Consider the following 13176-nt stretch of genomic DNA (forward strand, 5'->3'; position numbering starts at 1 on the left):
CAGCAGATCATCCGCCTCCATACCCAAATATAAAATAATTAATTAATATTATAATAATATCTACCTGATTACATTAAAAACTATAAGAAAATAATTAAATAAATATGTGCAAGATAGTACAAATCGGCAAAGTAATTACATTCCGCATGAATATATAAAGCAAGAAAGATTATTCTACTAAACCATTGCTACTTTTAAACTACAAATAAACTACATTCCCACACATCACTATTCTTATTTTCATTTATAGGCATTTTTGTAGTCAATTTCTAAACCTCATAGGCCCAACATAATTTACATTTCGGTAACGATTATAAACAATAATATATAAACAATGCAAAAAGTCATGATTAAACATGAAAGATTAAGTAGATGGCAAACATATAGCATATGCTAGATTTACAACCTATTTATTTATAGAGAGACCGGGCTACTAAATAAAGATTCAAACATAAATATGCGTAAAGAAATCAAATAATGATGTGTTGATAATTAATAATTTAATTTCGCAGTATTTAAAGCAATGATAACTATTGGCTTACCACTTAATAAATGTTTAAAAATGGCAACTCAAGGGGCAGTTATACCAAGCAAGTCCTACAGTAAATGCCAGGGACACATTCTGTCTTCATTACAAGGCTATAATTAATGAGAGGGAAACGAGCCCTTTGTGACTGAGAAAAGGGGATTTGAGGAGGGATAAGAGGACAAGGGAGGAGCGAGACTAATGGCTTGTGCCGTCACTCGATGAGCCGCAGGAGCCTCTGGGCCGTAAATTTGAACCCTCTTGTCTCAGCTTTGATTAAAACACTGCAAATTTACAACTCTCTTTCCACGCAGTTCATAACTCAGAGGCCCTGCGAGACAGAGACTACAGGCTTATCAATATGAATAAAGCTTGTTTTGCATTGAATGATACCAAATCTCTTGATGAAATTTTTTCTTCTATTGCAGGCTCTATTGGATGTACTGCATTTATGAGCTCATTCAGTGCATTGACCATATCATAAAAAATATAAGTAGATGCAAGGACTACACGGGTGATGAATATAAAAAAAGGACTATATAAGCTAATATACATTCAAGCTAAAAGGCAGCCTTCTTCCACACAAAGTGTCCTCACTACATTTTAATAATCATATAGTTAAATATTTATGCTGAGGATGTTATGTGCAAGACTTACCTTTCGCTTGTTATTCGGGCTGACATACAAGTAACTAAGTATGGTTTTCACCCCGACTTTCTCATTAAGCTTCTCGTAAGTGGTTCCATAGTCAGTTGACCTGAAAATTAATGAGAGAACACGGTAAAGACTCGATGAATTACTTGTCACAATTTAAATTTGACAGTGCCTTTAACTAGCTGAGGTTCATGCATGATAATGAAATCATTCAGTGCATTTTTCAGTCATCAAAAACATTTTTAATGGAATTCTTAATTACAGATGTACCTAGAAATATGGATGGGTTTATTACCCATTCATGGGTAGCATTTATTCCAAGCTGTTATTTATTATGTCTCAAGTGCTGCTGACCAGAGAGTGTAGATTCAATATTGTTATAATGTTTATTTGACAATGAACAATGGTGATGCCTTACATTAGACTTTGCACAAGTAAACCTGGTATTTAAGAAAAAAAATGTAAGAAGGGAGAGATAGATGGAGACATGCATTTGTTACTTTTGGCCTCTTTTTCACTTTGTTTTACAATAGATCTAAACATAAAAAAAAAAATTATATTGCTGACCCTTGGATAGTATACAATTCCATCAGCCACCATTTTTTTTTTTTTTTTTTGATAATCGTTTTCTTTGTGAAATGTCCAACAATAAAGCAACAATGTATATCTATGCAAAAATTTAGACCATAACTCCTTTAAAGATTATCCGCATTAATTTGTCCAAACCATTTGACCAAATCTATTAATGTGCACATTGACACGTTTTTTTCCATTTAACAGTTGAGCTTTTTTCAAGTGAATACATTTGTAATTACCATTTTTTAATTTGTAAAATGGACTGAGAAACTCAAAACAAAAAAGATGGTGGGTGATGTTGTACTGCAGTTTTAGTGTCCCACATTGTACAAACTTTCATATTGCATTTTTTTCACAGGGGACAGAACATTCACTTACAACTGCAACAAAACAAAGAGACAAAAATAAATAAACACCTAACAGAAATGACACAGGCAAACAAAGCACAAATGTTTTCAGATGTTTCAGTGTGAACAAGCAATTTTTGGAAAGACACTTAAAAATGCCAGTGCAAACAAAGAACATTTTAAAATGACAATGCAGTTTTGAACCTGATCAAGATTAATGTGCACATAGCCTGAAAACAACAAGCCATGGCAATGCGTGAAGGAACCAGAACTGACCATACTCTCCGGACCGGATGACTGGGATGGAATACTTTCTCCTTATATATATAAATCACTGAAATTGAATCATGGGTGTCTGTGTCCTCAAGTATTTGTATTGCAATTGTGTAATGCTTCAAACTTCCAATTTTGCATGCTAAGCTGCTCTTGTGCAGGCTGAGCATTGCTCAATTAAATAATTGGTTCTATCATTAAGATTGCTGTGAGATTTTAGTTACTAATGTATATACTCAAGAACAAAACATGTAGTGCATGATACACAGAGTTTATCAGACCATATAAGATATAGATAATAGTTTAAATGTAAAATGGTCATGGAATCTGTTCTGTGTTTCTTATGCATTCTTGTAATGCACTGTATGTATATACCAATAAGGGGATGCTACTGTAATGAAAAAAATATTCCGCAATGATAAAGTCAACTACATTATCAGCAACATGCAGAGTAAATTATATACACAGTTCATCTTTTGTACACATCTTTAGTTCCACCAAAGGCGGGTGCCTTACTCACTTACTGTATCTACTGTAACATCATTGATGCCAAATTTTTTAAATGGCTCCCTTAACCTAAATCTAATCATAAAGACACCAAGGTTTGGTTAGAACACATACAAATATAATTAAATAAAAACCATTACATGTCATTTTGGGGAAAAAATTGAATAGCATTTACAGAAGGGGAGTGGTAGCTCAGTGGTTAAGGTGCTGGGTTACTGATCGGAGCCTCGGTATTGCCAAGTTGCCACTTTTAGGACCTTGAGCAAGGTCCTTAACCTCTCCGTGCTTAAGGGGCACTGTATCATGGCTGACCCTGCACTCTGACCCCAGCTTCTGAGCAAGCTGGAATATGCGAAGAAAAAAAGTTCAATGTGCAGTAATGAATATGTGACAATTAAAGGCTATTTGTCTTCTAAATTAGATAAATAAATTATTCAAACTCAAATTTAATTTACGCCAACACCATCCGATTTTTGTCACCCAAACTCCAAAACATTGCCTTAGCCACCCTGTGCTCTTTTTCAAGCCAAACAAAGTGTGTTGATTCAATATTATAATTAATACTAGCAAAGGGGTGCAAAATGTAGTTGATCTTGGATTGTAGGTGTAGCTTCTGCTTGGTTAAAATAAAAATTGACACTTATTCAGGCCCTTACTGAATATAACTTCCTGATCTAGGATAATATAAAAAATTTACCTTATTATACATTTTGCAACTCAAATGGTTGTATGTCACAGGATTCAATATAGAACCTTTAATGCTTTTCAAAATACCCATCTTCTAGATATTACACTCTTCTAGAAGCAAGATTCTTTATACTATTGATCCGATACCTGCGTGTGCTGTGTCTAAGAACATCTTCGCATTACTAGCATTACTTGGTATTACCTTCACACACATTTTTATCTGTAAAAAGAAAAAAAAAACATGGATTTCCGACAAAAATATTTCCTCTGTCTTTTAAAGGCTCAATTATGTATAGATTGAGTGACCCAGACACTGGCCCCTGTGTCCTCAAAACTGATGACAGTAGTACTTTTCTAAATTCCAGCTCTATGAAGATATCACAGGATGACAATCATGTACACAAATTGCAAAAACAGCCTCAGAACAGCATTTGACCTTGTTTGCTAAGGCCAAGGCATTGTACCTCCACACGGCTTTCTACGCCTCCACAATTTCTACACTCAAAAGTGTTCACAGTGTTTACCAGTGAGATAGGGATAAACAGCTTCAGTATGGGTCAATTTTTCAATCTTCTTTCTCTCGGCACAATTCTGAGGTCGCTAGTGGATTAGAGGAATGTCTGGGTTATGAGACTCCCTGGCAATGACCTGTCAAAACATTTTTTTAGAGGAAAAATCTATATTTGGTTTGATTCTTTGGGCTGTTTCTGGCTTTTTGATCTCATTAAATAATTCCACTGCAGTTCTTTAGGTTGGTTAAATGTTTTAGCTTTCTACAGAGTTTCTCTTACTGTTTCAATTGTGTTTCTTTACCTGTTTTTCCAACATTATGTAGAACATTTACAGGCTTTCTCAGGATGATGAGCCAGAAACCTCTATTGGATGAATTTTTCTGTGGTGTGGTGTACTGTTAACTTCTAAACCTAGTTTCATGCACTTAAATTTTTTAAATTTCATTAAACCTTTCAAACATTTAACTATTTTCTGAGGAAAAGAAAAACACAAAAGAGCCACAAAAAAATATGATTGTTGCGCATTCTACCTTGCTAAAAGTGTTCTACGTTTTGCCAATATGAAACCCTCTGTAGTAGGGTTCTACATAGAATCTTACAGAGTTCTCTAAGCAAAACAGAGAATTTCTCAATTAAAAAAACTTCCCCAAGTGTAGTTTTTTGAAAAACTTCTGTGCAAATTCATTTATGAACAGTAAACTTGCTGTCGGATGATTCTCATAAAACCATTAAGGCTTTCCCAGTTCCTATATGTTAGAAGAATGATCTATCTTTTTTGCTGTTTCTGTTATGGGATTAAACAATGCAGTAATCAAACAATGTAATGTACGCTGTAGGTTCTGTTTTCCATTTAGTTTTCTATAACTTGCTATATGGCAGTGGGGTTGACACTAGGGTAAACCAGAAATGATCCAACATAACCAAATTTTAGGAAGCAGCAAATTAGCTAAAAATATGAATGACAGACCATTTTTTACCACTGGGAACATATAAGGTAAAAGATCCTAATTGAAAGAATTGCTCACTGACTTTGTTTTCTTTTTCATTTTTTTTGCAGTGATACAGTATTTGTTAGCATTGCCATTTTTAAAAACTTTTTTACTGAAGGTAAAATAAAGAAAAACAACAAAATCCTATGAAACACCTGACTTTTAGATTGTTTTGTTAAAACTGTATAAAATTATTTGCAATTATTTAATGTAGCTTTAAATTACTCAGTTTTTACTACCTAACCCCATCACCCATGAACTCTGTCTCTTATAGCAGTGATTGTTAAGGTGGACATTTTAGATGCATCAATAAAGTTTAGCTAGGCGGTCTGTGAATTAAGAAATAAATAAAAACAAAAAAAAACATTACAGTGGTGGACATCACAACCCACAATAATTCAATTTATTACATTTACTACTTAGCTTTTAGAGTTATTATCCTGTTCGCCTGTAGAGCTGAATTGAATCCAAACCACAATAACTCAAAACTAGTTAGTCTATAAATAATCTTCTTTACTGTAATAATTGAATTGTGTTAGTGAAATGTGTACTGACAGGGCCCAAAGGGTTTATTTTATAGTTAAAGTGCTCCCAGGCTCCAATTCAATTCTTAGCTGATTTTTAAATAAGCAGCAAACATTTGGTTATTTGGTTATTTTTTTATTAATTTTTTTTTGTGTGTGTGTGTAAAGTACCCTTACAACACAGGACATTTTCAAGATCAGCTTTCTTTTCACATCCAATGTAGGCAAGTTCTCAAGAAGTTTGATGTGGGGCTGCACATTTTTTAATAATTCATCTTAGTACTAATGTGAAATCTGTGTTCCTTTGAAACGTGCCAATTCGAACTTCTCAAAGGTTTAACAATTTTTCATTTTTCTCCAGTTGCCACTTCAAATAAATTCTGAACAAGGCCTAAATAATCAAGTGCCTGCCTAAGATAGTCTAATTTGTGGATAAGATAAGGCATCTCTCATTCAGACTTAATCAAAATGTCTGTTCAGTGCAAGCAATCAAATGCACAGCTTAAATAAAGAGCCCTGATATACAGTAAGAGGCTTTAGTTCTTTCGAATGTGCATGCTGGAAGCACTACACCATCCACTGCAATTTATTGTAACAGTTGTCATTTTCCTGTGATCAGGATAAACCACAACCTAAAATGTTCAGGCTACAACTTTTATAGTGTCTTAAAGCCTTACTTTAACTTGAGCTTTAACTATAACAAGAACTCATAAAGAGGCTGCTCTGAGATCAGCATAAAGCAGCATAAAACCTCTTCCAGCGGCTGACAATAAATAGCCTGACTCTGGAGGGTTCTTTTCCTGCCGAGATTTATAATGAAATGGTAACAGAGCAGATGAAATACACCACTTTTCTCTCTGGATCCAGATGGCAGGAGGTGATTCATGACTGTTGCTCTGGACCTTCGCAGGGGTCAAACAGGACTATTGGAAAATTACATCATCTTTGTATCGATCAGCTACTCATGGACTATTTCAAAAGATGTGTGATTTAATGTTGTGCGGTTGGACCTGTGTTATGCCTCTGCCATTGGCACACAGTTGCTGAGGGAAAAAGGCAAAAAAAGGGATATCTTGAGTGAAAGCTAATAAATGATGCTTGGGGAAAAGCTTCGCTTTCGCAAGATTTAGTCACCAATTTTATTCACCTGTAATGAGGATTCGCTTTAGTAGCCGAATCTATAGCCGTTTAACTTGAATTACTACATTTTTTTTTCCTGTGGAAAATATGTTACTGCACCCAAGCTGAGAAGGTGAGTTTTGTTTAGAGGTTTGCTGGAGGAGCAGCTCGCTTTTAGTTGCAAACTTGCAAATGTAGTAAAAATTCTAAAAAAAATAACCACAACAAACACACACACACACACACACACACACACACACACACACACACACACACACACACACAAACTAAAGCTACGTTCTCACATGCAGTAATTTAATCATTGCAGGTCTTCAGGTGGTGAAACGCTGTGGATGTCATAGTTGTGGGTGACTTAATCATTTTTGGCAACAAATAAGGAGACAGATGACATGTGTTTTAAGTGTACGGTAACTGAAATAACCATTCTTTACAACAATGTTGAACAGAAAAATCATAACACAGTGTTCAACACAGCAATTTTTGAGCTACAAAAGCAGAAGAGGACAGCCAAGAACAGCATACTGAGGGAGCAGTAGACACAGTAAGTGATGAATTTCAGCTGAGACATGCAGATGGCAAGGTCAGAAATTGGTGTCAGCAGAATGAATCCGTAACTTCTGATCAGAAGGTCATGAGTTCAACTCCCAGCACTACCAAGCTGCCACTGCTGGGTCCTGGAGCAAGGCCCTTAACTATCAACTGCTCAGTTGTATAAGAGATAATTGTAAGTCGCTCTGGAAAAGGGAGTGTGCCATATGCAGTAAACGTAAAAATGTAAATGGCACAAAATGCCTTGTGTTAACAGTTCAAGCTGTTGGTGATGGTATATGAAATGTTTTCTTAGCAAATATTGGAACTGTCAATACCAGAAGAGCATTGTTTAAATGCTACAGCATATCTGAGTAGCATTGCTAAACTTTTTATATTCTCTTCTGAGACTCTTTGCCACTCCATTTGACCTCTCCAGTCACCAGATCTATTATATCAAAGAAATACAATGTGTAATCCATGGCATGAAGTATTAAGGCTTTTCTGGCAAAATGTTTTCCTGCCCAATATTAATACGGTGTTCTTAATAAATTGGCTAGAGAATGATGGCTAACTGTGTAATGGATGAAGGGAACACAGTTGTACATTGTGCCTCTCATAGATAAATATTCTGTTCCATGTGTGCCATTGCTTAGATTTAAAAAATGAACCTTATTTGAACTTTTAAGAGGCGAAAGCATGTTTCTTTTCCCCCTCAATAAAATAGTGGCTTGAATCTTTTAGAATAGACTCCAGAACCTTCATTAGTTTTTAATAGCTTAGAATCTGCATAGACGCTGTGCAGGCTGTGCTCCAAATTGAGTTTTAAGATTATGAGATCTGCCTTACTGAAAACCTCAATAGCTAAGTGCCAAATCAGCCTGATTGTATGCTCCAAAGATATGATACCTTCATTACCTTCTCATATTCAGTACGCTTTGTTTATTTTCAGTTGTTTGTTTGCTGGTTTTTTAAGTGCCATTTATAACCTTAAGAGCAATATAAAATTTACATTAAAACATGTTTAAAACAAGCGAATGTGGATCATTAAATATACAATTGTATAGCAAACTCATGTCTGTTTAATTCAGAAAATGTCGATTACTATTACTATTATCGTTTTATTAATCAACTCTGAAACTTGGCCAGATTATATATATACATATATTTAAAAGATTTAAAGAATACCCTTATACAAGGTTACTCACAATAATATTTATATTGAGCGTCTTAGTAGTGGCTCAAAAGCCCAGTAGTAGCTTGCCAGTCTTGCGATTGACACTGACCCATTTTGAACAAAAGACCAACACTGAGCTACCAATTCCCATTTTAAACACAACAAATGAGTCAAAAAAGCTATAGAGCCACTGACTTCAAACATTCCTGGGAGTACAACCAAACACAGCCATGCATGCCTAAAAAACAAATCAGAACTCTTTTGAAACAGAATACTGGTCATATGAAGCAAAAAAAAAAAAAAGGAAACTGAAAGGCTGTGTTTGATCCCCAGAATAACATACCCACATTGAAGGAAAAGGTGGAGGCATTGTCAAATGGAAATGCTCTAAGTGGTACATAGGGTTGATAAATCATTGGAAAAAAAAATATGAAAGAAAGTATTAATGGATAATTAAATGTTTTCAGTGATTCAAGAGGCTTAAATTGCAGAGAAGATTAATAATAATAAAAAAAGACAACAAACCAATATGTACACCAAGTAACCAAAAAATCTCATTTAAACTATACAGAGGATTTAGAATTTGCGAATGTATCAGTATGACCCTCTTAACCTTGATGAAATGATTTGCCAAGAGGAGTGGAATCAAAGCACCAAGCTGCAAAAAGCTAATGGCATATGCTCACATTAAAAGCCTATGATTCCACAGACAATCAGAATTTTCCTGTGGTGAATTACTGTATCACTTTCAGACCTGTAGATGTTCACAGCTATTCCCAGGGCCAACGAAATAATGCGTGTGACATTTTATGTGACTCTTAAATTACTGTATCATGGTCAATAAGCCAGAATCAGAGAAGTAATAGACTGAAAGGATTGCTTTAAAGTCCATCAGAAATAGGTGCAAAAGAGACACATTTTGTAAATCTTTGAAGCCTGTGATATGTCCAATCCGGAATAAGCAGATTACAAGGACAATTCATTATGCTTCAATGATATGGATCATCACTGTGTGTTATTTGTGTGTCGGCTCTGGTTTCTAATGATGAGGTAGCTCATTGGGATTTCATTTTAAAGTTGATAATTACAGTAGGAATACCCTGGTGGTCTAGTGGTTAGGATGTGGCACTCTTAACGCTGCGACCCGGATTCGATCCCCGGTCAGGGAACCAACCCCAGCTATTAGGGTTGCACAAGCCTTAGTGCCGGTCCCAAGCCCGGATAAATGGGGAGGGTTGCGTTAAGGGCATCCAGCGTAAAAACATGTGGCATAATCAAACATGCGGATAATCCGCTGTGGCGACCTTTAATGGGAGTTGAAAGGAAGTTTAGTTACAGTAGGAATACCATATATGTACCACTAACAACAAATATTTTCACCTTAAATTAGTCCTAAGGTGATTAGTCTATTATAGACAATAACTTCTCATTATGTTCTATTATGTTCGGACAAACAAACGTGTTTTACATTTAAAAGGGTTTTTGGCTGAGCTATACTGTAGGTAAACTATTCCTGATATAAAGGTAATGCAAACACTGATATTTCAGCTATTTATTGGAGCCATGGGTCCAAGCTGACATTATTTATAAGCTACTTGTTTTTGAGTTATTGAGTTTTAGCTTAAAGTAATTCAATTCAACTGGCCAGTCAATATGAAATATAATAACTTAGGAATCGATTGTGGATTCCACCACTGTAATTATGCATACTGATTTTACTGAACAAGAGCAATGTAACTGTATTACTGTGGATATATATATAAAAAAATTTACTGATGTTAAAATGGCAGGTTTTAGTGAAATAAAAAAACTTTAATAACCTTTAATATGGCAACTTCAAACATTTAAAGAAAAAAATAATTGTGTCTTTGTGCTGAGAATGAACCAATCACATTTAAACTCATGTATAAAAGAATTCTCATACAGCTGTAATCGATAATAAAGTGATTCTAATAAACCACAAATAAAGACCAACTGTTTCTATAGTTTTTGACATCTTATTGGTATAAAGAGCACACAAAGCATGTTTGAGATCTCATTGTAAAAATGCACTAATCAGAACAAGGGTACAAAACATTCTAAAACATCAGATGTGCCGTAAAGTACCGTGAAGACCCTTATCAATAATTGGACTGCATTGGTCACCCCTGAACAGGAAGTGAAAATTTTAAAAGGAACAGAGAATATTTAATTAGAAAAACAGCCATGAGACCTATAGCGGTATTAAAGGAGCTGCAGGAATGCCTGGCACATATTGGTCACTCACTGCATTTGACAACATTGCTCAGATTTGTCACATGTTTGGACTATGGGGAAGTATAGCTAGACAGAAGCCCCTTTTCACACAAAAAAATAACAAAAATATAGATATTTTGCTGAAACATTGTGCCAAATTGTGTTATGTTACTATGAAATACATTGTTAGCATCTTTACCATTCTTACATTATTTATCACTTTTGAAAGTGGTGCCAAGTCACCATGTGATGCCAAATTATTATCATACATTATATTGTCAAGTTTGCAGACACATGGTCATAAGTACGGTATGTGCTTTTCGAGCATTGCATTCCACATTTAGTCCACATTTGCTTTTATAATTCACTCCACTCTTCTGGGAAAATGTTCCACTAGATTTTGGAGTGTTTTTGTGGACATTTGTGTTCATCAGGCACAAGGGAGTTAGTAAAGTCGGGTACTGATGTAGGTGAGGTGAGGAGACCTGAGGTGCAGTCAGCATTCCAATTAATTCCAAAGGTGTTCAGTAGGGATGAGATCAGGGCTCTATAGTAGGTCACGCAAGATCTTCCACTCCAAACCATGTAAACCAGATCTTCAATGAGCTCACTTTGTGCACAGGGGCATTGCAATGCTGGAACATGTTTGTGTCTCCAAGTTCAAGAAAATGCTAAATTTTATCATAGTGCATTCAAGGACTTCCTTTACAATTGTGTGCCTCCAGATTTGTGGTAACAGTTTGAAGAAGAACCACATATAGCAGGAAAGGTCAGGTGTCCCTATACATTTGTCCATATAGTGTATATTTGAAAGTTTGAAATGTTGCATATGATGTAATATCAAACACTTTTGAGACTCGTTTTGTTTACAAGAAACACTTTATTTATCTACAGTTACATACTATCACCTTCAAAATGGTCCCTTTGCACAGCAATACAGCGCTCCCAGCGGTCTTGCCACTTCTGGAATCTGTCCTGGATGTTTTTTTGTTTTTTTAAGCTTGTCAAGCACCTTCTGCGATTCACACTGAATCTCTGAAATGATGTCGACCTTTGAGCGGGATCTTCATCTTTGGGAAGAGGGCCAAGTCAGCAGGAGCCAAATCTGGTGAGTAGGTTGTAGGATGTTCTTCCGCTCTTGAAGTATGCGTGCCATTCAAAACACCTATCAACTCATTGCAGCATCGCGTATGTCAAACGTATGTCATGTTTAACATTTCTGTGTTCCAGTTTCACACAGAATTTCACGTTTGATATTTGTTCGAACTTGCAGTTACCATCATTAGTCTAAAAACCTTTTGATACCTTTTGTATATCCTCACATTACAGTGACAGCTTGTACTTTAACCCCATCATTATTGATTCATTTCAAACAAACTTGCTGTAGTACAGAAACATCAGGAAACAGTTTTTTCCACAAAGAATATCTGAAGGTCTTAAAACGCAGAACATGTGTTCACCAAAATTACTTTTATTACAGGATTTTTTTTTTTATAAACTTACCTCCACAGGGAGCTCTCAGTGACACTGCCAAGGTTGAAGTCGTACAGCTTGGTCAGCATGAGAATTACCTGAGAAAATAAGCACCATGTGGTTATTTCATTATTCAAGCCTCATGGCTCATGGTAATGTGTGATTAATATATTTGCATAACTTGAAGGTGAAAGATGATTTGTTTGTACATGCTAATCTCATAATAACTCCAGGGAAGGTACTGAAATACATCTGCTAAAACGAGTAATTCACTCAGTACAATCAGTCAGGTAATAGAGAAAACAATACTGTATGTCAAAATAAATAGATAGCACTTTCTTTCTTTCTTTCTTTCTTTCTTTCTTTCTTTCTTTCTTTCTTTCTTTCTTTCTTTCTTTCTGCCTTACACATGCACATATACAGTTTCATTAATGATTTATTAATAAAAATGGCAAAAAAGATATTATACTATTTTTATTTTATATTTTTTTTTAAAGGTAATAATATTTTATTATTCTATTACCAGATAATTTAGCTTGTTTTAGAAATCAAATTATAACAACTTTTTTAAAGTTTAAAACTAGTAAAAAAAAGTCTAGAAATTAGTTTAATAATCTTTGAGTTTAATCTAATCTTCTAATAGGAAATCCTGGATATATCTGACTATGTTTAAGATAGTTCTGCAACAATACTGTGAAAGCAAACAGATTGTTATCATTAAACAATTGTGTTAGCTTAAAGATTGTCCCTAAAGCTCTTAAAAATAAAAATTATTTTTAACATTAATATTATAAAAAAAAAATAAAATAAAATAAAAAAAAAACATTGTCAACATGTCTGGCAAAACCAATGACAATTAATTGCAGAATGAATTCTGTCCAGTTTACTTATTTCACCCTAAAAATTTGATTGCCTTCACTAGAAGGTTGCAAATTGTCCTTCGGTGGATTTGCAGACCAAATATAGACCCCAAACATACATACAAATCAAGACTTACGTGACTCTGACTCTGATTGGATCAATTTTAA

General features: G+C 34.9%; 1 protein-coding gene across 2 annotated transcripts in view; it reads right to left on the bottom strand.

Moving 5' to 3' along the window:
* LOC124378226 (VPS10 domain-containing receptor SorCS1) overlaps positions 1–13176 on the bottom strand; it is a 208057-nt gene that overhangs the window by 80204 nt on the left and 114677 nt on the right. For both annotated transcript variants that reach the window (XR_006924183.1, XM_046837783.1), the window contains exons 2-3: positions 12179–12246; positions 1184–1283 (exon numbers count right to left, since the gene is read on the bottom strand). Coding sequence is in view for 1 of the 2 variants with exons in the window: in XM_046837783.1 (XP_046693739.1) it covers positions 1184–1283; positions 12179–12246 (168 nt within the window). In the remaining variant the exon portion in view is untranslated. The remainder of the gene's footprint in view (positions 1–1183; positions 1284–12178; positions 12247–13176) is intronic.

The sequence above is a fragment of the Silurus meridionalis genome, chromosome 24, assembly GCF_014805685.1.
Source record: "Silurus meridionalis isolate SWU-2019-XX chromosome 24, ASM1480568v1, whole genome shotgun sequence".
Taxonomy (NCBI): domain Eukaryota; kingdom Metazoa; phylum Chordata; class Actinopteri; order Siluriformes; family Siluridae; genus Silurus; species Silurus meridionalis.